General features: G+C 46.5%; 1 protein-coding gene and 1 pseudogene across 1 annotated transcript in view; one reads left to right on the forward strand and one right to left on the reverse strand.

The window, feature by feature from the left end:
* The window catches only part of LOC147706631 (uncharacterized), a 147,188-nt gene that overhangs the window by 90,203 nt on the left and 29,961 nt on the right, over positions 1 to 27,024 (forward strand). Inside the window, exons 4-7 of the mRNA XM_086933118.1 lie at positions 2,633 to 2,770; positions 2,850 to 2,938; positions 22,752 to 22,784; positions 23,773 to 23,816. Coding sequence (XP_086789244.1) covers positions 2,633 to 2,770; positions 2,850 to 2,938; positions 22,752 to 22,784; positions 23,773 to 23,816 — 304 coding nt within the window. The remainder of the gene's footprint in view (positions 1 to 2,632; positions 2,771 to 2,849; positions 2,939 to 22,751; positions 22,785 to 23,772; positions 23,817 to 27,024) is intronic.
* Positions 5,804 to 6,327, reverse strand: LOC147706632 (phospholipase A2 inhibitor and Ly6/PLAUR domain-containing protein-like; annotated as a pseudogene).

Here is a 27,024-nt window from a genome sequence, read left to right on the forward strand (position 1 = left end):
GGCCGGCTGAAGCAGCACCCCCCGGCCCCTTCGGACCCTCTTTCAATTGAAGAACTGTATGTCGCGCATCGACGCATGCTCGGGCAAGTCACAGCCCGCTGATCCTCATGCGCAGCACAGTGCTGCTGGCCTGCTGCAGACTCACAGACTGTCACTCAACTGCAGCAGACCAGCAGCCCCGCCCTGGCTGCCCCCACCCCCTGCGCACTCCGTCCGGACCGCACCGCATCCGCATACCTAATTACCCACCTGTCCCCGAGTCCCGCGCTGCGCTGTGGTTCTAATTGTGAAGTCAGAATGTGTTAATAGCTTGCAAGTTGCCACAGTGCGTCCAGGCTTAGGGGGGCTACGCCTTTACGACCCAATGGACGCACTGCGGCTGCCTACTCCATGTATTGGACAATGAACTATGCACCAGTGGAAGAGAGCCAAGACAAGTAATGGACAATGGACTATGCACCAGTGGAAGAGAGCTAAACCCAGTATTGGCCAATGAACTATGCACCAATGGAAGAGCACCAAGCCCAGTAATGGACAATGGACTATGCACCAGTGGAAGAAAGCTAAGACAAGTAATGGACAATGGACTATGCACAAGTGGAAGAGCGCTGAGCTCAGTAATGGACAATGGACAATGCACCAGTGGAAGAGCGCTAAGCCCAATAATGGACAATGAACTATGCACCAGTGGAAGAGAGCTAAGCCCAATAATGGACAATAGATTATGCACCAGTGGAAGAGCGCTAAGCTCAATAATGGACAATAGACTATGCACCAGTGGAAGAGCGCTGAGCCCAGTAAAGGATAATGGACTATGCACCAGTGGAAGAGCGCCATGCCCAGTAATGGATAATGGACTATACACCAACAGAAGAGAGCTAAGCCCAGTAATGGACTATACACCAGTGAAAGAGATCTAAGCCCAGGAATGAACAATGCACCAGCAGAAGAGAACTAAGCACAGTAATGGACAATGGACTATGCACCAGTGAAAGAGCTCTAAGCCCAGTAATGGACAATGGACTATTCACCAGTGAAAGAGCTCTAAACCCAGTAATGGATAATGGACTATGCACCAGTGGAAGAGTGCTAAGCCCAGTTATGGACAATAAACTATTCACCATTGAAAGAGCTCTAATGCCAGTATGGTTTTGTATCGTGTCTCAGCAAGGCCTAGTTATGCCGCTAACAACTCTTAAACCCTTAGAATAGAAGTTGGCACGGAAACTGGAATAGAAAAGACAAGTTTATTAAGACCTCATGAGGTGGAACTACATTCAGACAATACCCTTCGGCAATGCATGTAGTAGCACCCCGAACGGAAGGCACATAGTCCTTTTATACCTGCACAGGGGCTCAGAAAATAGGCGGCACAGACAGAAGAAGAAGGTATGTACATATAAGGGCATTTTCAGTGCACATTCAACAAGTGGGAGGGGCTAACGGTTTGACCAGTTTGGGGTAAACACATCTCGACAGTGATTTATTAGAAACAGATGGGGCTCAACAGAGCATGCACGTATTTGATAGAAAGCTAAATATAGCTTGTTGCTAGACAGAATATATAAGCAGCTAGCAGAGAGATATGACAAAGCACATGATAAGCACGAGGTAATGTAAGGCATTCAAAATGGCTGACAGTAATACAAAATGGCTTCCAAAAACGAGCAAGATAGCATTTAAAAACAAATTGGCTTCAGCAAATGCTAACCTAATCGTTGTCAATTTACGACAGAGGGCAATGGACTATGCAACAGTGGAAGAGCGCTAAGCCCAGTAAAGAAGAATTGACTATGCACCAGTGGAAGAGGGCTAAGCCCACAAATACACAATAGACTATGCACCAGCAGAAGAGCGCTAAGCCCAGTGAAAAAGTGCCGAGCCCAGCAATATACAATTGACTATGCACCAGTGGAAGAGCGCAGAGTCCAGTAATGGACAACGGAACTATGCACCAGTGAAAGAGTGCTTTGCCCAGTAATTTGACAATGGACTGTGAACCAGTGGAAGAGCGCTAAGCCCGGTAGTGGACAATGGACTATGCACCAGTGGAAGAGAGCTAAGACAAGTAATGGACAATGGACTATGCACCAGGAAAGTTTATTCACAATTCATGCCTATTTAGGAAATTTACAATGACATGATTTAGTCGTCATGTGCAAAGCTGCATAGGGAAAGATGCGCATATAGAACGGGTTGGGAGGGGGCAAGTAAAAGGAGTGAGCAGAAAACATCCATATTAAATACAATGTACATATTATCAAAATGTGGCAACAAAATTACATTAATAAACACACTGCTATACATTATATTAAACTAACTTCATGTGCGTTCATGTTAGATTATTATTACCAGATTATACCCATTATTAAATTCATTGTTCAGAAGCATTTTCCATAATAATGCAAATCCTAACACTATTTTAACAATCACATTTTGACAAATTATATACTGCTGTTGAGAAGTGACGATAACCAGCTCAGAACCTGTAATCCAAAGCACTGGTGGGTTTAAAGAATCTCTTAGACCTTTCTCGCTCTACTCCTTTTGTTATTCCTTTTTTTCTACGTTCTTCCTGCACCTGCCAAGAGCCGGACGAGCCTGACACTCACAGGTTGTGTTTCTTCTTCAGGGGCTCCTCCTGCTTCAGATGCCTCCTGTACTAGCTGGTGGGTCACCCTGGTGGTGGCTTCAGGGATGCTCCTCGGTGCTGTTGTCGCTGTCCTTGGTGTGGTTCTCTTCTATGAGAGACGCGCAAAGAAATCAAATGGTAAGAGTCTATTCAGAGTCCCATTTCAAAATATAAAGCAGTGAAAAAGCAGCTGCGATCAAATGTGTTCTAATTTCAGGTGTGACCCCAGATAGCATCCCCAGAGCCATCTATGAATCTTCAGTAAACTATGAGAACATGGAGAAAGGAAACCGAACACAAATTGCAGTGAGTGCATTATAATAAATCTATAAATACATATGTACAGCCTGTAACCAAGAGACCACTCACAAACTGCAAAGAGTAAAACACATTATTACCATAGACAGGTATGTACAGATAACAGGCATGTAACCGAGCACAGACTGCAGTGAAGGCATGATAATAAATCTACAAATACATTTGTACCTCCTGAAACCAAGAGACCACTCACAAACCTCAAAGAATAACACATATTCTTACCATAAAGATGTATGTACATGTAACAGACATGTAGCCAAGCACAGGCTGCAGCAGTCATCAAAGTGGGAGAAAAAAAGTAGGGGAAATGTGGGCCGAGAATCAGAGGGCGGGAATAACCTGTGGATTGGGTCAGTGGGCGCAGTCAGAGGTATAGCAGAAACAGCAAAATATCCTAATTTTTAATATTTGTTTCCCATTTCACTAACTGATTACAGCTTATTACGTTATTTAATGTAACCAATGGAAACATGTTTATTTAGGGTTTAATATGAGTTATTTACATTAAAATACATTCACAAAGTTGAATACGTTTCCAATCACAGAATCTCCCAAATATCCTTAAAAGTGGAATCGCGAGCCATTTGTCTCTCAGCCATGGCTTCTCTGTCATCAGCACTTCTCCTCCCTTTTTCCACAAGAGCAGTTCAAGCATGCATAGCAAAATATTCTAGTTTGCACGTTTTTTCTACATAAATATGGCTCTGCCATATTTGCCACATAATACATCATCTGCTGCATAAGTTGCCGATTTTAACTAATAAATTGATTATAGCTGAAACGGATCAAAAGTTACTAAAAAATGTGACTTGTGCTGCTGTGAAGTGGAGGGTCCTTTGCAAAGTTGACTGTTTACCTTTCTCACTGCTACAGTTGTATGTGCCACTGATACTAATAACGAAAAGTCTTTGCAGAGACTGTTCGCATGTGTAAAAATGTCAAAATAATAAAATATCAGAACATTTACAGCAACACTAATACCAGTGTAGGGTGTCAGAGCACTTTACATCACACATAACAATTATACGTGTGTAAATCACTGTATATGAAATGGTACATAAGACAAAGGACGTGTAGGAGTCACATGGCAACCATTCTAGTAGGCAGCATAGTTTAATAGTGATCGGTCTGGAAAAACACAAACTCAGAATTTAAAATGTAATGCCATGGTTGGGGGATCGTTTTAATAATCAGAATAGATTTTTACCCAAATGAGCCCTCTTTTGCAACATTAGGATAATCAAAGACTGGGGAGAAAAACACTCTAATTTATACCATGCAGTTTGCATGCAGCTCTTACATGACAGTTAATAGCGCAATGTTCTATGTTAGGATTTTAACGTATTAACTGCAAGTAACAATAGGGTCTGACAGAAGCAGTAACCCACTGACCTATTTACATTATGTGCACTTTGTGATCTGCATGGTACAGCTTCTTAGCAGCAGGCACATTAACCCTCTGAGCTTCCTTTCCATGACACAAAACTTCCACTAGGCAAAACACCATCTCTCTCTACTAGAACATGAATCACTGAAGTTATCATGACATTTTTATTGTCGCTGAAATTTTTTGGAGGCCAGGAAGGAGGCAGCAAGTGCTTTTAAAACCATATTATACTTACAAACACGACGCCCCCACCCGAAGTTAGCACCCGGTGCGGTCACACTGACCTAGAGCCTCCCTGCTCAAGGGTCCAGTGACCTCAGTGACAGAGCTACTGCCACTCTAGGGCAGAGGTCTTCAAACATTTGTAGGTTGAGCCCCCCCAGCTGAATTTTTTTAGACGTTGGACCCCCACTGCCCCCCCCCTCCCACCCCCCCCCCCCACCACCTGACAAAAATTTCTGGACTTGACCGCCACGCGCACATTCCGGGCATATTCAGAGAATTACATTCAATACAATAAGTGTTTAGTAAACTGCAGGTTTGTGAGTGGGGGGGTGAAATGACTTGTGTACAGGGGTGAGTAAGGCGACCACATGAATTTGGGTGCGCATGTTAGTGCAGAGTGGAACAAATGAATGTATGGTTAGTGGTGGGCTTATTGGAGTGAGATTGAAAAGTGAGGGGGACAGGTGATTGAAGTGTCACGAGTGCAGAAAGAGTAGTGTGCTAGTGTGACTGCAGGGTTAGGTACAGGGTAAACAGCGCAAGTGCATTGTGAGCGCATTGTGATCGCCGTGAGTGCCAATTGCTGGATTACAGAGCACATTACAATTAAGGATATTAACTCGTAACTCTCCATTCTTCGGTTTTGACAAGCTGGTAGATATTTCCATGGTCTGATATTCAAAGAGGTGTTCACCTCGAAGGCTAAGAAAGAGAAACAAAGCAGGAATGTCTGGAAGCACTTGGTGAGGTCTCACTGATAGAAGCTGGTTAGATAGTTGGGAATCTCCTGAGAGTTGTCACTGATGGCCTTCAATGTGGAAAGGAAGAAGGATGAACTCAAGGTCAAGCCCCAACAGCTGATTATCAATATTTTGATCCAAAACTTCCTGCTGCATCTCAGACAGAAGGGTAAACATTTCTATTAGATTCTGGTACAGATTTATAATTGAACTGTGTTTAGTGGTGAAAAGGAAGTTATAAAACTGAATGAGTCTGAAATTCAAAGTCAGCTAGTGTTTAAGCATGCAGCAGCGTGTTACACTTCCTTGGTATCACATTGGGACATGATATATAATTTGAATTTATATCTATTGTCAGAATACACAAAGACTAAAACATGATAATTCAGGCTGACATGAGTTCATCTGCTTCATTATTACACTGTTCCTCTTCACAAGATAAGACTCTGTATTTCAGGGGCTTTTAAGGCTTTAGGAATGCTTCTACAGACTATCACTAAGCTAGGGTGTGATTGCATCAGAGGTTTCAATAATGGTCTCGGCAGGTGAGCACTGTAAATCTAACTGTAGACTTGGGTCGCTGGTAGGTGAAATAATTCACAGTAATCCTGAGTAGCACATCCTGCCATGCTGTACTGTATTGCAGCTTCACCGGGTATGGAGCCTGAACCAGAGAAGCTGACGCAGGTGGTATGCTCCCTGGTGCACTGAACTTCTCCAGGTGATGTGCAGGCGTCCAAGGACTGGTCAGTGAAGCAATCTTTACATTTTTATCCATTGGGGTCTTGTCTACAGCAGGCACTTCCATATCTTCTGTGTTGCAGAAGTCGGAGTCACAGCATATTCAACTGACCCAGTACAACATCAACGAGTTTCGAAGGTAGAACTCTCTTCCACAGACGACTTGTTCAAGAGCATCCAGACAGTCCTTGAATGCAGTTAGAACAATATTACTCTCAACTGTGATGCTCCAGCCCTTAGACGCAGTGACTGACATCAGGAGAGCATTGTTTGAAGATACCTGAGCATTAAGCTGGTGCTTGTAGCAAAACACAGCTCGCACAGAAGGCAATCGGGCACCGAGCAGCAGCACACAGATTCGTTCGACTCTCCCAGGAGGGAGTTAATTCACAGAGCTGACAGCTTCAGCTGCAGTGTGTGGCAACGGGTCTCCTCTGCTAAAACAGAAAGCGTGTCTGTTTGTTTGCTTTCGGTTTTAGCAGAGGAGATTCCTTGCCTCGCACTGCTGTGAAAGCAGTCAGCTCTGTGAATTAACCCCCTCCTGGTAGAGTTAACAATACAAAAGAACGGGCACCTCGTGCCCCGTCGATCTCCTCTCCCCCAAGAAGACTTGCACTGACAGAGGGAACAAAGGTCAGATTCGAGTGGAGTGCGCGCCCCCCCTGGAATGGTGGCGCGCCCCCCAGGGGGGCGCGCCCCACAGATTGAAGAACACTGCTCTAGGGTGTGCTGCTTCTTAGGCCTGCCAGCAAGACTGGAGGTGAACGTCATGGATTGTGGTGGACAGGCCTTCATGGTTAACCCATACTTGCCACCACTAGGGACACCTGCTGGTGCTAAGACACCAGGGCTTCTAAGATCTTGCAGGCCTTGTAACGCCTAGCATGGGAATGTGCTCCCTCAGGGAGAGTGGTCTGGTGACCTGACCATGAAGGCTGAACCTGGTTCGCCAGTTCCAAATTCAGCAGCACTGGCCATAGTGCCACATCCCCTCCCCCAATTAACACCATACTGCCCCACTGAGAGAAACGTGCACTGCACTGACCCGCTATAAACACCTAGGACCTCATTTATGAAAAGTGATGCATCGCTGCTTGAAAACAGCGATGCAACACTTTTCATTGAGCCCTACTTGCGACACCAATGATGCGTCATATTTACAGTATGACTCATCATGTCGCAAGGAGTTACAGATACGTCAGTATTTCTGACGTATCTGTATGGCGCAAAAGTGACGCATTGCTGGAGTGTGTCACAAAAGTGACGCAACTCCAGCAATGTGTCCTTTCACATGGGGCAAACCCCATGTGAAAGGGTCTGCGTCAGTCTTATGCCTGCTGTGAGGCAGGCGTAAGATATTGACGCATTTGAGTCCTAGAAGTGGTGCAGTGAAATCTCATAGATTTCACTACGTCACTTCCATGACCCTTTCTTGCGTCAATACGCCCCCTTGCATACATTATACCTGGCGCAGGTATAATGTGGCGCAGGGGTTTACAAAGTGACGCATCTACCTAGATGAGTCACTTTGTAAATATTGCGCAACAAGGCGCATTTTTTACGCCACTGGTGCGTCACAAAAAGTGACGCACCGGCGGCGTAAAAGTGACGCACAGGCTCATAAATGAGGCCCCTAGATGTGATTCAATTCTAATTAGGCACTAGACAAGAGCAATATGCTGCCTAAAAACAAATTAACAACATCCTAGAAAAAGCAAACACTCATAAGGAAGGCAAGATTCAGTAAAGCATGTGAAATGTAATCAGGAACAACATGATTACCTTTTTCCTTTTACAGGAATTATTCAGAAATTAGTGAGTGCTTTTGCCTGAAAAGTTAAGGTCATGACTCCAGGGCGCAGAAGGAACCCGCTTCAATGCCTATTGCTCATATCCTTACAAAAGGTAAGCTGTATGGTTTAAAAAGACCACATTTGTGAACACACTGCGCTGTACACATTTTGTTTTCCAATTCACCCATCAAGCAGGTATTTCAGTCCCTCCAGGAATAGTGCACTTTCCCACCCAGAAAAAGCAATATTGTTGAAAGAGAGACGAGAAAACAAAAGTGCGCTTTTCTGGCAAACACTGTAAAGTGGCGCTAATGTGTTTGGGTCTGAATAAATCAATCTGGCCAACTTGCAACCATTCTGCCTTGCTTTAGTTAGTTAGGGGCATATTGACAAGGGCTTTATCTCCGCTTTTTTGACTTAAGAAAAGCCAAAAAAGCAGAGATGTTCCCTGAAAAAGGGCGATAACCTCGCTATCTCTGGAATTTTTATCGCCCTGGAAAAACGCGTTGTTAATAACGCGCTACCAGGGCGATAAATTCCTGAGATAGCCTGCGATAATATAATTATCGCTAAGCACGGCCAACGATAATTATCGCTGGCCGTTGTTAATATGCCCCTTAGACATTTATTTTTCATATTTTGAATGTTTTATTTCACTCCACCCCCGAGGCTGCACTTAGAAATTGAAAAATGTCAGAAAAAAACACTTTTCCAGCAACAGTGTTTTTCTTTTTGTATTCATTTCACAGGGGAGAAAATAACGGCAGGAGGAAAGAGAGGGTAATACCAGTTTCTTGAAGTCACGGTTTTCAGTAAATGAGGAGGAGAGAGACAGAAAGAGAGGGAAGAAGGGGAACAAAGGGGGGGGGGCAGCTGCAAGCGGCAGGAGAACTGGACACTATCCTTGTCTTCTTTGTGCACAATGGAAAGACAGAGGGGCATATTACCAAGGCAGGCGAAATGAAATGATCAATTTAATCGCCCTATTATGGCCCTATTAGCAAGCTGTCACTAACATCAGTTAGCAACAGCTTTTAGGTGATAGCGAGCGGTTTGGGGCCCACTTTGCATGTCAGCGATATTTATCGCTAATGAAATGCAAAGTGGGCGTATCCAACCTGTTAGCGACTGAAAGCAGTCGCTAACATGGCTATTGCCTATTATCAATGCAGGCGTAGCGATTAAAATATTCGCGCTAAGCGCAAATATCGCCAAATCCTAACCCCTGCTCAGACCACTTCTTAGCCTGTATAACCAATGGGAGGTGGATATTCAGGTTAAGTCCCTATAAGCGATAATGCCTGAATATCGCTGAATTTCCAGCGATATTCAGGCATTTTGCCGCTATCGCCTGATATTTTATCGCTTTGGAGATAAACGTTGCTAATAGCACGTTATCTCTGCGATAAAGTCCGGCGATGCGCGGCAGTAAACAATTTTTTTTTGCTAAGCCTATTTAGCAATAAATATCGCTAGTTGTTAATAATATGCACCAGAGTCCTTTTCCTTCTCTGCCCGTTACGCTCGTCCTCAAAAGCAGAGCTTTAACTATCTGCCTTGGCGATTTCTGCCGTCCGGGAAGCATGTTTAAAACAAGCATTTGCAATACAATAGGCCTCGCATTAGGAAAGTTTGAGCTATTGGTATTGTAAATGACAAATTTTGTATTTATGTGTTGGTTTTGAAAATAGCTAATTAGATTTAACTTTCGCAAATGTGACACCTATAGCATTTGTAATGCAATATGTGTTGTATTTACGTGACTTAGATGTATTGATATTACAAATAACAATGGCTTTTAATTTTTTTAAATAATTAATACTTAAATGAAAGTAATTGTAATTTATAATGGCAATGGCTTAAACTTTTGTAAATAACTTTTGTGAAGATTATGTTCAGTGTATTTTATTGCGACGAAAATCCAAGAACAGAAGTGAAATATTAACATCTTTTTGTGACATTTGTAATCAAGCTTGAAACATTGAGAAAACATATTTGAACCCGTTGTTCTTGAATGGTTGCAGAGATTGATGCTGTGGTGGCGCTGAGTGATGTTGTGGTGACGACGAGTGATGCTGTAGTGTTCCGTGATGCTGTGGTAGTACATAGTGATGTTGTTGTGCCCCCGAGTGATGCTGTGTTGGTGCTGAGTGATGCTGTGGTGATGCGAAAGCGCGATAGATAGATAGATAGATAGATAGATAGATAGATAGATAGATAGATAGATAGATAGATAGATAGAGTGAGGGAGGGAGGGCGATAGATAGATAGATAGATAGAGTGAGGGAGCGCGATAGATAGATAGAGTGAGGGAGGGCGATAGATAGAGTGAGTGAGGGAGATAGATAGATAGAGTGAGGGAGGGCGAATGATAGATAGAGTGAGGGAGGGTGATAGATAGATAGATAGATAGATAGATAGATAGATAGATAGATAGATAGATAGATAGATAGATAGATAGATAGATAGATAGAGTGAGGGAGGGCGCTAGATAGATAGAGTGAGGGAGGGCGATAGATAGATAGAGTGAGGGCGATAGAGCGAGTGAGGGTGATAGAGTGAGTGAGGGCGATAGAGTGAGTGAGGGCGAAAGAGTGAGGGCGGAAGAGTGAGGGAGTTAGAGTGGTAGAGTGAGGGCGGTAGAGTGGTAGAGTGAGGGCAGTAGAGTGAGGGCCGTAGAGTGGTAGAGTGAGGGCGGTAGAGTGAGGTTGGTAGAGTGGTAGAGTTTGGGCGGTAGAGTGAGGGCGGTAGAGTGGTAGAGTGAGGGCGGTAGAGTGATAGAGTGAGGGCGGTAGAGTGGTAGAGTGAGGGCGGTAGAGCGGTAGAGTGAGGGCGGTAGAGTGAGGGCAGTAGAGTGGTAGAGTGAGGGCAGTAGAGTGTGGGCGGTAAAGTGGTAGAGTGAGGGCGGTAGAGCGGTATAGTGAGGAGGTAGAGTTGTAGAGTGAGGGCGGTAGAGTGGTAGAGTGAGGGCAGTACAGTGGTAGAGTGAAGGCAGTAGAGTGGTAGAGTGCGTGCATTAGAGTGGTAGAGTGATGGCAGTAGAGTGGTGGAGTGAGGGCGGTAGAGTGACGTCGGTAGAGTGGTAGAGTGAGGGCGGTAGAGTGAGTGCGGTTGAGCGGTAGAGTGAGGGTTGTAGAGTAGTAGAGTGAGTGCGGTAGAGTGAGAGCGGTAGAGTGGTAGAGTGAGGGCGGTAGAGTGGTAGAGTGAGGGCGGTAGAGTGAGGGCGATAGAGTGGTAGATTCAACAGCAGTGACACTTTTGCAAAGTTTCAGAGGGGCTGGGGCCTTGCAGTGGTGGTAAACAGAGCTCCGGTGGGGCAAGGCGATACAAGTGAAGAGCTTAGAACTGGGGTGCGATGTCGGGCACCGGTTGAAGCTGAGCAGCAAAAGAGACGACAAAACAATGCATGTGCCACGAGCGCTGGAAGGGGGCTGGGCAACCATGCCAGCATTCCGATTCACCAGCAGATGATCCTGTTTATGACCTGTGGAGCGCGTGAAGTGGCTGGTGGCAAATACAATCAAAGCGCCCGCGGTCGCTTTGATGTTCTTGTCTTGTCTTGCTTTGTGGGAGGGGTAGGGCGAACGGATTCCTGTGCACGCGCCTGGCTCACATTAACTGTACGCGATCCGCAGTGGGTAGACTTTTTATGTCTCCTTACTATAAATCTCACCTACCATCTCTTCGGGATGGAATAGATGAGACTTAAAAAAATTGGGAGAAACAGAATCTATGAAATTAAAGAAGTAGGGGCACGCTGTGCCCTGCCGATCCCGCCCACTTCGACGACTGGGCTGCAGTGAGTGCATTATAATACATCTATAAATATATATGTACATCCTGAAACCAAGAGACCACTCACAAACTGCAAAGAGCAACACATATTATTACCATAGACATGTATGTACAGATAACAGACATAACCGAGCACAGCCTGCAGTGAGGGTGTTATAATAAATCTATGAAAGCATATATATAGCCTGTGACCAAGAGATCTCTCACAAACTGCAATGAGTAACACATTTATTACCATAAACAGGTATGTACAGATAACAGACATGTAGCCGAGCACAGACTGAAGGGAGTGCATTATAATAAATCTATAAATATATATGTACAGCCTGGACATCCAACGAGTAATAGCAGTGGCGGCTCACACAGGTAACACTGTGGGGCGGAGAGGCAAGGCGGGCGTGGCTGGGTCGGGAAGCTGTGGAGTTTGACAACGCTGACTCTATTTATTTGCACTCCACTGTCCAGTCGTATGTCAAAATCCACTAACTCCCTACCCAACACTGCCCGGCCCGCCTCTCCGCCCAACAGCATTAGCTGTGCGAGCCGCCACTAAGTAATAGATATTATTACCATAGACAGGTATGTACAGATAACAGGCATGTAACCAAGTACAGATTGAAATGAGAATCCACTCACAAACTGAAAAGAGTAGCACATAATATTACCATAGACAGGTGTGTACAGACAGCAGACAAGTAAGCAAGCACAGACTGCAGTGACTGCATTAAAATACATATTTAAATACATATGCACAGAATGTGACCAAGAGACCACTCACAAACTGCAAAGAGTAACAGATTATTACTATAGACAGGTATGTAAAGAGAACAGACTTGTACCCGAGCAAAGACTGCAGTGAGTGCATGATAATAAATCTATCAATACATATGTACAGACTGTAACCAAGAGACCACTCACAAACTGCAAAGGTCCCTGTGTCCGATCCAAGCTCCATTGTTTTTGGCCTGAGCATTTGGATTTGACCCAGTTAAGGGCAACCAGGCAGCCCGGATTGGCGCTATCTGCTTCTAAGCACTACAGAACTTTTTATTCTTCAAAAGTTCATAGACTTTTGAATATTGGATTTTTGTCTTTTTGGTCTTGTTTCACTTATCATACTATTGGCTGTTTTTCTAAACTGGTGTGGAGTACTTATGTGGTGATGTCACCAATTTACTGTCCGTGGTGTGTACAAATACTGTACACATTGCCTCTTAGTTAAGCCTGGCTGCTCTGTGTAAAGTTACCAGAGGGTGAGCACAAGTTAATTTAGAGTGTGTCACTGACTTACCCGGTCACGGAGTGAGGTTCCTGCTTGGAAAGAGTGCAGACCTCTGCCATCCAGAAACCCAATTTCTAACATCCAATATGGATCATGTTTTGTCCCTCCTGCTTGCCTCTCCCGCCTGCCCTCCGTGGTATTTTTTGAGCTGCTCCGGACCCTCCCTCTTGCCCTCTGAGTTCAGGTGTTGAACCTACCCCTTGGACCTGCCCTCCATGGTCAGTGTGCTGCTCTTGTCCCAATCCACCTTCACTCTTTGGTTTGGTTTGCTGCCACTACCTCACATTGCTACCCTCCGAGGTCAGCTTACTACCCTGTCTTTGGTCCATGTGATGCCCCTCCAACTCCAGCCTGCCCTCCAGGGTCCATGTACTCCCACACTCCCTCCACTGGGCCTGCTTTTTCTGTGTGCTCCCTCACATCTTGCCAGGCACGTCTGCTTTGTGTTATTAATTTCAGTGTTCAGTGGTTACCATCGTACCAGCAGCGGGTACCGCAGGACCTGCATCCCGAGTTTTTAATTTTTTTTATTTAACTGAATAGGGTGTCACTTTGTAATCATTCCTCACATGGCCAAGGGGTTCAGAGTGTGCCTACACTGCACCCTAAGAGGCTATGTTAAAAAAATATTCAGGACTCAGTGATGAGTCCCTGAGGTTTATAATGTCTGCCACATCAGTTTGTTTCTTGACCAGTAAATCAAATCCCAGGGAATATTTTGACAAGTCTTCGTCTGACTGTACCATAAAGGCACAAGTTAGAAAAAAGTTTCTGGCCAATCAGAAGGCCTCACTTTAAAAAATGACAGTCCCTGTGGGACCTACTGTCAATGGGTTTCACCAAAACTCATCTTGCACTTGAATTTTCTGAAAGAATTTTAGACAACAATACATGAAAGATGGATGAACAGAATTGCACTAAGTTTGTCAGTAAGCTAGATCTTTACTCAAAAAGCTTGCTTTTTGTGATTTAGTGTAAATCCATTCAGCAGTTTATGAGAAATTAAGGTTAAAAAAATCAGAAAATCTAGAAGAGTGGTCCCACTGGAGTCCTGCAGTACTTCTGGGGTATGGCAATAAAAAAAGAAAGAATGCTCTAATGGGCTCAAGACCTTATTTTCCTGTCCTCCTTCTATGCTGCGCCTACTCTCCAGAGCAATATGAATGCTGCAGCCGCCATTGCAGACACAAGTACACTCCCTGGTGCCCTGAATTGGTTAGAGTAAATAGTACATAACAGGGCAGGGTAGGAGCACCCGACTTCGGGTCATATTATCAAGTGAATGTTTGCCAGTCTAGCAGCGCTTTTCTGCGATGAAGCAGCGATGTTTTTATTGCATTATTTACAAGGACTCACTAACATGCTTCAGCGCCAAGTTCTTGAGATAGCAGCTGTTTTTTGCCGCTTTGCATGTCGCTAATGATCTGTGATGGAGCAAGGGAGAAACAAAAATGTTTGTACCCCCTATAATATTGTTCCCTCATAACTTTCATACTATTAATTGTGTGAAGCATGTAAACTAATTAACAAAATGCTATGATGAAGGTAAGAGGCGCACTCAAATAGATTAAGGAGACGAGGTTTAATGTTCCAAATAGCTTCTTCTTTATTTCGGTCAATTAGACCAGATAGAAACAGCCAACGCGTTTCGTTACAGTATGTAACTTCGTCAGGGCTGAAAGAATGATTTAAAAAACACACAGATTACATATATGTAAAAAACACACAGCCAATATATACATCAACACTTGACAGACTATTTATAACCTAGGATGGAAGTCTTTACATCAAAATAACATTACAGGACAATTTCATAAAAATTATATAAACAGAAAAAACACCAACAAACACCAAACGAAGTGAATCTATGTATTTTGACCTAATAACAACAACTATATGTATATACAGTCTTAAAAACATATACCAGCCAACGATATGTTAGCAAACAGTTGGCTACATACCAATTCATTTATAGTGTAGAGAATTAAAAAAGAGGCTTGTTACATTGAAAAAATTGTTTGTTAATACAAACACAAAATTACATCGAGGAGGGGGGGGGGAGAAGAGGAGAAGAAGGGGGAAAAGAAGGAGGAATATGTACAAAGGTAGGAACTAGCAACCTGCGGAGGTGGTCAGTTTAAGTCTCAAGTGGCTTAGTTCAGAGCCAATAGAACCATAAAGAAATATATCTTAATCAAGGATTAAACATATGTTGGGCCAAAGGCCCTAGTTCAATTTTCTAAGGGTGTTTTGTCTATCGAAAGTTGAAGACCGTTGTAACCTGATAATTAAAGCCTTAATATCTTTCTATTGAGAGAGGGAAAATTTAGCCATTGTGGTGTCAGAATTCCAGAGCTGTTGAGCCTCCCAAACTGCATAATGTTTTTGCAGCATTTAGCTGGAGACAGTTTTTGGTCATCTAGGTGGCAATAACCTTCATCCCGGCAGAGAAAGAGTATTTACTTTTGGCCAGATTTTTATCTAGGGAAATTAGAAGCTGTGTATCATCCACATATGATATAATCTCAAAGCCAAAGGCTCTTACAATTTTGGCAAGGAGGGCAACATTAATGTTAAAAAGTGTAGGGCAAAAACTTGAGCCCTGGGGAACCCCCCATCCAATGTCATGGGACAAGATTTATAGGAGCCTAGAATACCCGTTTGGGACCTGTCGGAAAGGAAATCTGAGAGCCACTGTACCGCTCCTCCATGGATACCTATCTCATGAAGCCTCCAAAGTTACTTGGGATGACATACCATTTCAAACGCTGGAGACAAGTCCAGCAGCACCAGAATAGATGGTATATAAGCATCGAGAGAGCATTCAATATGGTCAATTGGACTACTACCAGAGCTGTCCCTGTGCTATGTGATGCTCTGAAGCCGGACTGTGATGTGTCTAGGATACTATTTACCTCCTTTTATTTTATGAGTAGTTTATTCATATGCTTCTCTAATATCTTCCCATTCAAAGGGAGCAGTAAGATGGGTCGGTAACTGGCAGGATTGGTCAATGCCAAATTGGCTTTTTTTCTGGGTCTGACCTGAGCTCAGTGGCATTATAAAACGTGAGGGGGCTCCCATGCAAGATATGCTGAATGGGCCCTCACACTCACATCAGCAGGGGCTGAGTAAGCCTGGCCCTGGAGTCTGCGGTGGCTGCAGGGGCATTTGTTAAGCCTCTGCCTGAGCTACCTTCCAGTCTGATGGAATAGTTCGGTATTAATAGATAGATTGAACAGGGAACAAATTGAAGGTGCAAGCAGATTGGCAAGGTCAGCTGGCCAGTGTTCTGGCGTTCACTGATCGAGTCTATTATTAGAAATACCTATCTCAGTTTTATCAGAGTTTAATTTGAGATAGTTATGACTCATCCAGGCTTTAATGAAGAGCATTGTACGTTGTAAGAAATCCTTAGATTCCTCCGTCTCGTCAATTGGAAAGATCGGCTGCATGTCGTCAGCGTAATTGTACACCTTCCCTCCCCTGGATTGCAGAGCATAAATCAAGGGGCTGATGTAAATGTTAAACAGGTGGGGGGAAAGAGATGAACCTTGATGGACACCACATGTGGTATTGACACAGGCCGAGGGAAAAGGAGCCGCCTAACAGATTTGTAGAGTGCTTTCTCTATAGACAGGTGTTCCGATGGCTCTACCATTTTGTTGAGTTTGTTGAGTTCATTGAGTTGGATGGCCAGAGGTCCAGTGCTTGTCTGCAAGAGCACTTTAACAGGAAGGTACATTTCTGTTATTCAATGTTGTGCATTTGACCGTGTGACATGTTTCAATGCATTTTATTTGAAAGGTTCTAAGATGTATGTTGACCTGGTCTTGGGGGAGTTGCTGTTAAGTTGAAGCATCTTGAAAGAATAAAGCTTTGTTAGGGGTCTGTCAGTCATGTTCAGATTCAAAAAGGGAACTATAATCATTGTAGGAAAGATGTCCAATAATGAATATTGTTCAGTGGAAGATCCTTTTCGGTGTCCAGAGTTAGCTGATGTGTGCATGTCTAGTTCATACTGCATTGGCGGTTTTGTGGTGTTTGGTATTTGTGTTGTAGAACATGATTAGCTGCACTACATGGCAGACCTAACGCACCTTGGCAGCTGTAGAGAAAGGTAGGATGAGGAGTACATAGTGGTTAGACCAAGACAGGAGAGTGTTCACTCATACACGAACGAGTGAGTGAGCGCCATATGAGCGAGGACATTCGTGTAATGAAGGAATATGGACCTGTCTGGGGAATAAAATTGGAAGATATTCTAGTAGTGTGATAATATCCCCAAAGAATAGGACGCAAGACATCTTTTAAACGTTTCCAGTATATTTCCTCACCTTCTAGTGTTAATTCAATTTTAGCATTCAGATTTATTAGAACGCTGTTTCCTTTATGAATTGGGAATTCTGGGCTTCTGTAATTGTGTTTTTAATCTGTTAACACAATAATTTCACCTGCTGCTAAAAATGCAACATGGTTGGCTTTGAGTCAACAGTATCCCTGGTTGTGCAGGACATCTTCCCAAGTTAGACGCTTCCTGGTATCGTTATAACTCGCTGAACTGCTGCTGCCTGTGTATTTTGGCGCCTCACACGCATAGCGCTTCTGCAGATTATCAGCCTCCTCCAGCGCTATTGAAATCTGTATTGCTTGTCTGCGCATTGCATTTCAGGATTGCTGCTCACTCGATAGCTTGCTGTGGCATTTAGTTTTGTCAGCGATTTGTTAACATTGTGCTCACGCGCTGTTTTTCGGTATTTACTACCCCCGTGTCCTCTGCCCTCGGACCCTCCATTTTGTTGTTGTTGTTCTCCCCAGGCCCGCCCCTCAGCCACACTACCGCCTCCCTGCTGCCCCTCCCACCCACGTTCATCGAGCCTTCCTCTCCCCCAGCCTAACTGTGACCACCTGGACCTGCTTCAGGACGGCCGCTCCACCACTCTCCTCCTGTGCTTCTGCTGTGACGCTGTGACGCTTCCCAAGTTAGACGCTTCCTGGTATCGTTATAACTCGCTGAACTGCTGCTGCCTGTGTATTTTGGCGCCTCACACGCATAGCGCTTCTGCAGATTATCAGCCTCCTCCAGCGCTATTGAAATCTGTATTGCTTGTCTGCGCATTGCATTTCAGGATTGCTGCTCACTCGATAGCTTGCTGTGGCATTTAGTTTTGTCAGCGATTTGTTAACATTGTGCTCACGCGCTGTTTTTCGGTATTTACTACCCCCGTGTCCTCTGCCCTCGGACCCTCCATTTTGTTGTTGTTGTTCTCCCCAGGCCCGCCCCTCAGCCACACTACCGCCTCCCTGCTGCCCCTCCCACCCACGTTCATCGAGCCTTCCTCTCCCCCAGCCTAACTGTGACCACCTGGACCTGCTTCAGGACGGCCGCTCCACCACTCTCCTCCTGTGCTTCTGCTGTGACGCTGTGACGCTTCCCAAGTTAGACGCTTCCTGGTATCGTTATAACTCGCTGAACTGCTGCTGCCTGTGTATTTTGGCGCCTCACACGCATAGCGCTTCTGCAGATTATCAGCCTCCTCCAGCGCTATTGAAATCTGTATTGCTTGTCTGCGCATTGCATTTCAGGATTGCTGCTCACTCGATAGCTTGCTGTGGCATTTAGTTTTGTCAGCGATTTGTTAACATTGTGCTCACGCGCTGTTTTTCGGTATTTACTACCCCCGTGTCCTCTGCCCTCGGACCCTCCATTTTGTTGTTGTTGTTCTCCCCAGGCCCGCCCCTCAGCCACACTACCGCCTCCCTGCTGCCCCTCCCACGCTCCGCCCCCTCCACTGTCCACATATGTCAGATGGTCCCACGCGCAGCGTCCACGCCGAAGGTGCGCCAAAGGTAAGCCCGTCTACGCCCGTCCGCGCCTGGACCGCGCCCAGCGCCAGACCCTCTGCCCCTCGCGCTGCCCAGCCCCCCCGCGTTACCTATGATGCCGCCACCCTCCTAGCCCTCAACCCCGGTCGCGCCACCAACTGCGTCCAAGCCGCTCCTGGACACACCCATGGACCTTTCTCATGCTACTCCTGCAAATTCAGCGGCACCAACAACATCTCCGCTACAACCACACCACAGATTCCCGACCCCAACCACCTACAATGCATCCTTCTCAACACCCGATCGGTGCACAGGCACGCCATTGACCTATGGAACTTACTAGACTCCTTCTCTCCAGACGTCGCCTTCCTAACAGAAACATGGATGAACGCTTCCTCCGCACCAGACATCACCATTGCCATCCCTGAAGACTATAAGATCACCCGCAAAGACCGTACCGGCCACACAGGAGGAGGAATCGCTATCGTTCATAAGAAATCTATCCACATCTCAACTAGCTCTGACGCCAACCTCGCCAACTCCGAACACCTCCACTTCCAGATCCACATCGACCCCAAAACAACACTCAGAGGCACTCTCCTCTACAGACCACCAGGACCTCGTGCAAAGTTCAGTGAAGACATCACAGACTTCATCTCGCCACACGCGCTCCCCTCCAAAGACTATATTCTTCTGGGAGACCTCAACTTTCACCTTGAAAAGATCAACGACCGCAACACCACCACCCTCTTGGACAACCTCGCCAACCTCGGACTTAAACAACTAGTCACTTCCCCCACCCACATCGCAGGTCACACACTCGACCCCATCTTCACATCCAGCAATCATGTCTCCTTCAGCCACACTACGGATCTCCTATGGACCGACCACAGCTGCGTTCACTTCACCTACAACGAGCCGAAACCCATCAACCACTCCCAACCTACCTTCCAAAGAAACTGGAACAAAATCACCACGGACCAATTCTCCGCATCGCTCCTTCGACACTCCCCAGCCCTCTCTTCTAACGCCAACGAAGCCGCCGCCAACCTCACCCTATGGTTATCCAACACCGCCGACTCATTAGCCCCACTGAAAAAACGTCAAAGCAAACCTGGTAGCAAGAAAGCCTCATGGTTCAACGAGGATCTCAAGAAGTCCAAGAAACTCTGCCGCTCCCTTGAAAAGGCCTGGAAAAAAGACCCAACCACCAGCACCAAGGACGCCTTCAAAAACGCCACCCGCACTCACCACCAACTGATCCGAAAAGCCAAGAAAACAGCATTCAAGGATCGACTTGACAACAACGCCCACAACAGCAAGGAACTTTTCAACATCGTCAAAGAATTTTCCAACCCCTCGGCCAACTCCAACGACATCACCCCCTCTCAAGCCCTCTGCGACTCCCTAGCTTCATTCTTCCACAACAAGATTGCAGACATCCACAACAGCTTTGACAACCATCCCGGAAACCAACCCACCCTACCATCTTCTGACCATCTTCCCCCCGTGAACACCCTCAACGCCTGGAACCCAATCTCCACTGAGGACACCATCCGCCTGATGAACTCCATCCACTCAGGATCCCCCACAGACCCATGCCCTCACCACATCTTCAACAAAGCAGACTCCGTCATAGCACCGCACCTCCGAGACGTCATCAACTGTTCCCTCAACTCCGCTACCTTCCCAGAAGACTGGAAACACGCTGAACTCACCGCCCTTCTGAAAAAACCAACAGCTGACCCCACCGAACTCAAAAATTACCGCCCCATCTCGCTACTTCCATTCCCGGCCAAAGTCATCGAGAAAGCCGTCAACAACCAGCTCGCCGCCTTCCTCGAAGCCAACAAATCCCTCGACCCCTCACAATCTGGCTTCCGAGCAAAACACAGCACTGAGACCGCCCTCATCGCAGCAACAGACGACATTCGAACTCTACTGGACAATGGAGACACAGTCGCCCTCATCCTCCTCGACCTCTCTGCAGCATTCGATACAGTCTGCCACAGCACCCTTCTACAACGCCTCAATAACATCGGAATCCAAGGAAAAGCACTTGAATGGATCACCTCATTCCTCACCGGAAGAACCCAGAGAGTCCGCCTTCCTCCATTCAAGTCCGAGGCCTCTGAACTCATCTGCGGCGTACCTCAAGGATCCTCACTCAGCCCCACCCTTTTCAACGTATACATGAGCCCCCTCGCGGCCATCGCACGCCAACACAACCTCAACATCATCTCTTACGCGGACGACACTCAACTGATCCTTTCTCTCACCAAAGACCCCAGCACCGCCAAAACTAACCTACACGAAGGAATGAAAGAAGTTGCCGAATGGATGAAACAAAGCCGTCTGAAACTGAACTCAGACAAAACAGAAGTCCTCATCTTAGGTACATCCCCCTCTGCTTGGGACGACTCCTGGTGGCCGGAAGCCCTCGGAAAAGCACCCATCCCGACAGACCACGCACGGAACCTTGGCGTCATCCTGGACTCTTCACTCTCAATGAACAGACAAGTCAGCGCCGTATCCTCTTCCTGCTTTAACATTCTTCGCATGCTCAGAAAAACATTTCGCTGGATCCCCTCAGATACAAGGAAAACAGTCACCCACGCTCTGGTCACGAGCCGACTGGACTACGGAAACACCCTCTACGCAGGTACCACCGCTAAACTCCAGAAGAAACTCCAACGAATCCAAAACCCCTCAGCCAGGCTCATATTAGACATCCCACGCAACGAACACATCTCGGGTCACCTTAAAGACCTCCACTGGCTACCCATCAATAAAAGGATCACTTTCCGACTGCTTACCCACGCACACAAATCACTCTACGACATCGGACCAGATTGCCTCAACTCTCGACTATCCTTCTACACCCCCTCCCGCCAACTACGTTCTTCCAGCCAAGCCTTCGCCACTGTACCTCGCATCAACAAGACCACCATGGGAGGCAGATCCTTTTCTTACCTGGCTGCTAAAACATGGAACTCACTCCCCGCTTACCTTCGCCTCACCCAGAACCACCTAGCGTTCAGAAAGCAGCTTAAAACATGGATATTTGACAAATAATCCTCCTCCCCTCCATAAGCGCCTTGAAACCCTCTGGGTATGTAGTGCGCTATACAAATTTCATGACTTGACTTGACTTGACTTGACTTGACTCTCACACATGCAGGGTGCGTCTGGACGGAACCAAAATGAGATGTTTGTGGGTCTTTAACTAAGATCAGGTTGAGTTTCTACTCTGTGCTTACCTCTCGTGCCAGCAAGGGGACCAAAGGTGGGGTATGGCTGCTCTCTCTTCATCTAATCACCTGTTGACCAGGGGTGGGGTATGGCTGCTCTCTCTTCATCTATTCATCTGGGGACCAGAGGTGGGGTATGGCTGCTCTCTCTTCATCTAGTCACCAGGTGACCAGGGGTGGTGTATGGCTGCTCTCCCTCTATATCTAGTCACCTGGTGACCAGGGGTGGGGTATGGCTGCTCTCACGTCATCTAGTCACCTGGTGACCAGAGATGGGGTATGGCTGCTCTCTCCTCATCTAGTCACCTGGTGACCAGGGGTGGGGCATGGCTGCTCTCTCTTCATCTAGTCACCTGGTGACCGGAGGTGGGGTATGGCTGCTCTCACTTCATCTAGTCACCTGGTGACCAGGAGTGGGGTATGGCTGCTCTCTCTTCATCTAGTCACCTGGTGTCCAGAGGTGGGGTATGGCTGCTCTCTCCTCATCTAGTCACCTGGTGACCAGGAGTGGGGCATGGCTGCTCTCACTTCATCTAGTCACCTGGTAACCAGGGGTGGGGTATGGCTGCTCTCTCTTCATCTAGTCACCTGGTAACCAGGGGTGGGGTATGGCTGCTCTCTCTTCATCTAGTCACCTGGTGACCTGAGGTGGGGTATGGCTGCTCTCACTTCATCTAGTCACCTGGTGACCAGGGATGGGGTATGGCTGCTCTCGCTTCATCTAGTCACCTGGTGACCAATTCTCATCTTTTTTTCCACAGGCGCAGTCCCCTGATGCAGACCGCACTTACATGGTAAGACAAATGTAAAGCATCTCTCAGCAGAGAATGGTGTTTCTTATTGCTTAGATAGATGTTATTTTTTGACACCTCCTAAACTAGGTCACCTCTGTAAGTGTAACGCAATCCGGTGGGAGGTTAAGAAGGCCTGGGTTCTGGATTATTCTGTCATGGATATCTAAGCTGACAAAACAGAATCATATGAACTGACATGCTGGGATAGTCTCCTTATAGATTGTATAATAGTTTTAGCACATGTCATTTCGTGGTTGTAAAGATGTGCTTGTGGCTGCAATGTATTTTAATTAACTCTCCAAAGGCCTTTTGGTGCTGTGGGAATAAAAAAGAGGGACTGTTTATAGGAAGAGCTAAATGTTACCAGGCCCGAATTAGGATATTTGGAAACTAATCAATAAATGGCACCAAGTGTGCGCTCAGAGGTGAGATTTTCCACAAGATGACAACCTTAAATGAGAAGCATAGGGCCCTACAGTTGGGTCTCTGCTGTGGAGAAGTAGAGTGTTGACTGTACACCTAGAGGTGTTGCGTTCTATGAGACAACCTTCCCTGAGAGGTATCTTACCTTACCGTCGGATCCCTTCTGTAACGGGGTAGAGTGTGGACTGCACCAGTTGTACATGTAGAGGTGAGGTGTTCCACAAGAGGGCACCTTCACTGAGAAGATCCCACCTCAAAGTCAGATCGCTTCTATAGGGAAGTTGGGTCACTTGTTCCTGGTTGTGATAGAAGCCCATGATCAAGGGCCCTAGGAGAATCCAGTCCACCTATTGAATTCACACCTATTCAGCGACATGTGATATACAAGACTTCTTTCATTGTCTGCAAGAATACAATACCATGATATATAGGAGAAATGATATAACAAATACAAAGGAGGAAACAAACAAAAACAGAACAAAAGTCAGAGTAAGACTGCCCATCTCAATACAATCCAGCAACATATCTTCTGAACGTATCTTAATACTGTTGCTTTTGCTTGCAGGCATTAAAGCATGGAGATCAGGCAACATATGGCCACCTTCAACGGTAAGTAATGGGAAACGTCACATTCATCTGCTCACTGCAATATCAGCACAATCTTCAGCCACATAGAAAAGGGATAAAAAAGCCCAGCATCACATGAATAGAAAGAATGACTGAGGCGATAGACCACTCTGGGGAGAGTGGGGGGTAGATATATTATTTTTAGCACCGCACAACAGAGCAGCTAAAGTATGAATTTAAAATGGCCTACTACTGCTTTCCTCCTCTGCACCGACGCTCTTAAAGTCTGCCTAGTGAACCGCACAACCTTTGCACTATGGTGCACAGATGTGTGCATGCTCTTGTGCATAATATGTATACTGGAAGCCTACTCTTCCAGGAAAACATTCTGGCCTAGATTTACTGACAGTTGAGGCAGTGCAGCACGGCAAGTTGCTGAGCTGTGTAATGTGAACAGGAGAGAGCTGAACCAGAAAAGGCCCTCTAACTGCTGAGACCTGGTATACAACATTCTCTGTCCTATCATGTGTGGGCTTAGGGAGACTGGATTTGGGGATAGGTTTACAGACTGAGCAGCAATGGCTATCAGATCCTCTGACAATGTTCTGTACGTATGTTCTAAGGACTTCACTTGGGGGCAACCTCTGGCTGTAATGTTCGTCTTTACATCTGTGGCTGTAACTGAGGGGGAAGCAAGAGGCAGACCAGAAGCAATCTCCAACAATAAGGACACTGCGACCTGCTTCCCAATGTATCCACTGAGGGACAGAGTACGGATGTACAAAGACTATAAGTTAATGGTTCAACCTCAGTGGATCAGCACAGAGTAAGGCTCAGCACCAGCCTCACATTGGGGACCGAACTCCCTGATTGGCACCTTGGTGGGCAGTGTGCATATGAGAATAATAAAATGTGGGCACCTGTGGCTTTCACTAGTAGACTGTAGACTGGCTAACAAGTTCTCAACACTGTTTACAGAGGTCTGTGATTTATAGTACTGTTTGGGCGGGGTGCAAATTTACTTTTAGTTATAACTAAAACTTTTGAATTTCTTATGTTTGAGTAGTTTAAGTTTATTTTGTACTAGTAGCCCGTCCCAACCTTGTCCGGGAGCAACAGGCTTCCCCGACCCCCGCCCGCCCCGACATTGTCCAGCAGCCCGGGCCCCCGTCCGGCCCATCCCCCGCCTGCCCCGACCCCCGCCTGCCACGACATGGGTCCCCTTACCTCAGCCGCCGCTCCTCCCGCCTGTCCGCTGCTGGCACCGCCGCTGGCCTGTCCGCTGCTCCTCACGTCACCGCTCCTCCCCTGCGCCATGCCCGCCGCTCCCCTACCTCAGCAGCCGCTCCTCCAGCCTGTCCGCTGCTCGCACCAACGCTGGCCTGTCCGCTGTCCTCACATCACCGCTCCTCCCCCGCGCCATGTCCGCCGCTCCTCGTCGCGCTCCTGGACGCCGATCCTCCCCGCGCTTCTTACGTGAACACTCACGTCGCAGCCGGCGCTACTTCGGAGGGACTACTTTTTTTTTTACTGTAAATTTGTTAAATAACTTTTTTTTTAATTTATATAATTTATATATAACCATCTACACACCCTGACGATTCCAACGGTGTATCAGGTGTGTGGATGGGCGCTGTGGTTCCCATATTTACCCGCCTCAAAGGCTGAAAGTTCTTCCTTTATTATAGTAGTATAGATAGGAATGGAACATTAAGTTATATTAAAATATGTTTGAAATAATAAACTAAGGAGCGGGTCCTCATGCCTGCTCCCCCTGCAACAGTACTCCAGTCCAGCTTGTCTGCAGTCCACTACTTCCTTGTAGATCTGCTGCCCTCCACTTTCCCTCTGCTTGAACCTCCTCTGCTTGTTTCTTGCCTTCTATTTTGCATTTTCTCCTCTGTTTTGCTTTTTTCTGCTTGTTTTTCTTCCCTATGCTTTTTTCTACCTTCTGTTTTGCCTTTTGCTGCTCTCTTTTGGCTTTTTCTGCTAGCTTTCCTGCCCTATGTTTTTCTATACTCTGTTATGTCTTTTTCTGCTCTGTTTGCCTTTTTCTGCTAATTTCTTCCCTCTTCCCGCCGTTTCCCTCCTCCTGTGGCCCAGAGCTCTGCCCTCCCCAGGACCTACTTAATGGAGGCCGCAGTGTGGCTACACAGCGGGTAAAAGTGATGCCTGTCTGCACCTGTCCTGAGCGCCTGGATCACACCCAGCACCAGGAGCCCTAGCCATCCTGCCACCCTCCACTACAGTGCTGAGGAGCTCTTGGACTTAGACATTACACACCAAAACAACAACTGTTGCACCGCCTCCCCGCGAGCAACCAAAGGTCTCCCCACCTGCTGCTTTCTCCTGCAATACAGGATCTCCAGTCCACACAAGAGCCTGCACCACACATCCCCTAAAGGCCACGCACAACACAAACCTCTCCAATGCATCTTGCTCAACGCCTGATCACTCTGCAACTAGGCCACGGAAATCTCCTCAAACCCTGACATCACCACCACAGCATCTGATGGCTACACCAAGACTGCACTAACAAACACTGCGGAGGCATTGCAATCATCATCAAGGAAACCATCCAATGCATTGCCACCAAAGTGAGACCACACACCTCTCATGGAACACAACAACTTCCAACTACAGGCCAATGCCCAGACAATGATAAAATGCACCCCGGAACCTTGACCAGCTTTCTGCAATGCCATCTCCAACCTCATCGCCCCCCTAGCCATCGACTCCTTCCACTGTGTCCTAATTTGTGACCATAATTTCTACATCGATGATCCCAACAACGCTAACTCCACCACCCTCCATGTGATGCTGAAAAAAATCAGCCACCCCAACTCGTCATTGAACCCATGCACAAAGCTGGACACACACTCAATCCCATCTCCACCTCCAGAAACAGAGTCAAATACTGCCACATCACAGAACTCACCTGGTCCGAACATGCCATCATTCAATTCAACATCTTCGGTGCTCAGCAGACCATCAACAAGCATCACAGCTCCAACCACATCTGGAGCAAGGTAACAGAGACACAGTGGACTTAGGCCCTCAGCGACACCCAACCTGCTGCCTCATCAGACCTAGAACAGGCCACCCAAAATTACTCTGCATGGATCACCAAAAGCATCAAAAGAGTCACCCAGACGAAACTAGAAAAACCACCAAAAACCTCAAAACAAGCCAGCTGGTACACCCCAGAGCTCAGAACCACCAATCGCAACTGCTTCCGACTCAAGAAATG

The sequence above is a fragment of the Lissotriton vulgaris genome, chromosome 7, assembly GCF_964263255.1.
Source record: "Lissotriton vulgaris chromosome 7, aLisVul1.2, whole genome shotgun sequence".
NCBI classification, from domain to species: domain Eukaryota; kingdom Metazoa; phylum Chordata; class Amphibia; order Caudata; family Salamandridae; genus Lissotriton; species Lissotriton vulgaris.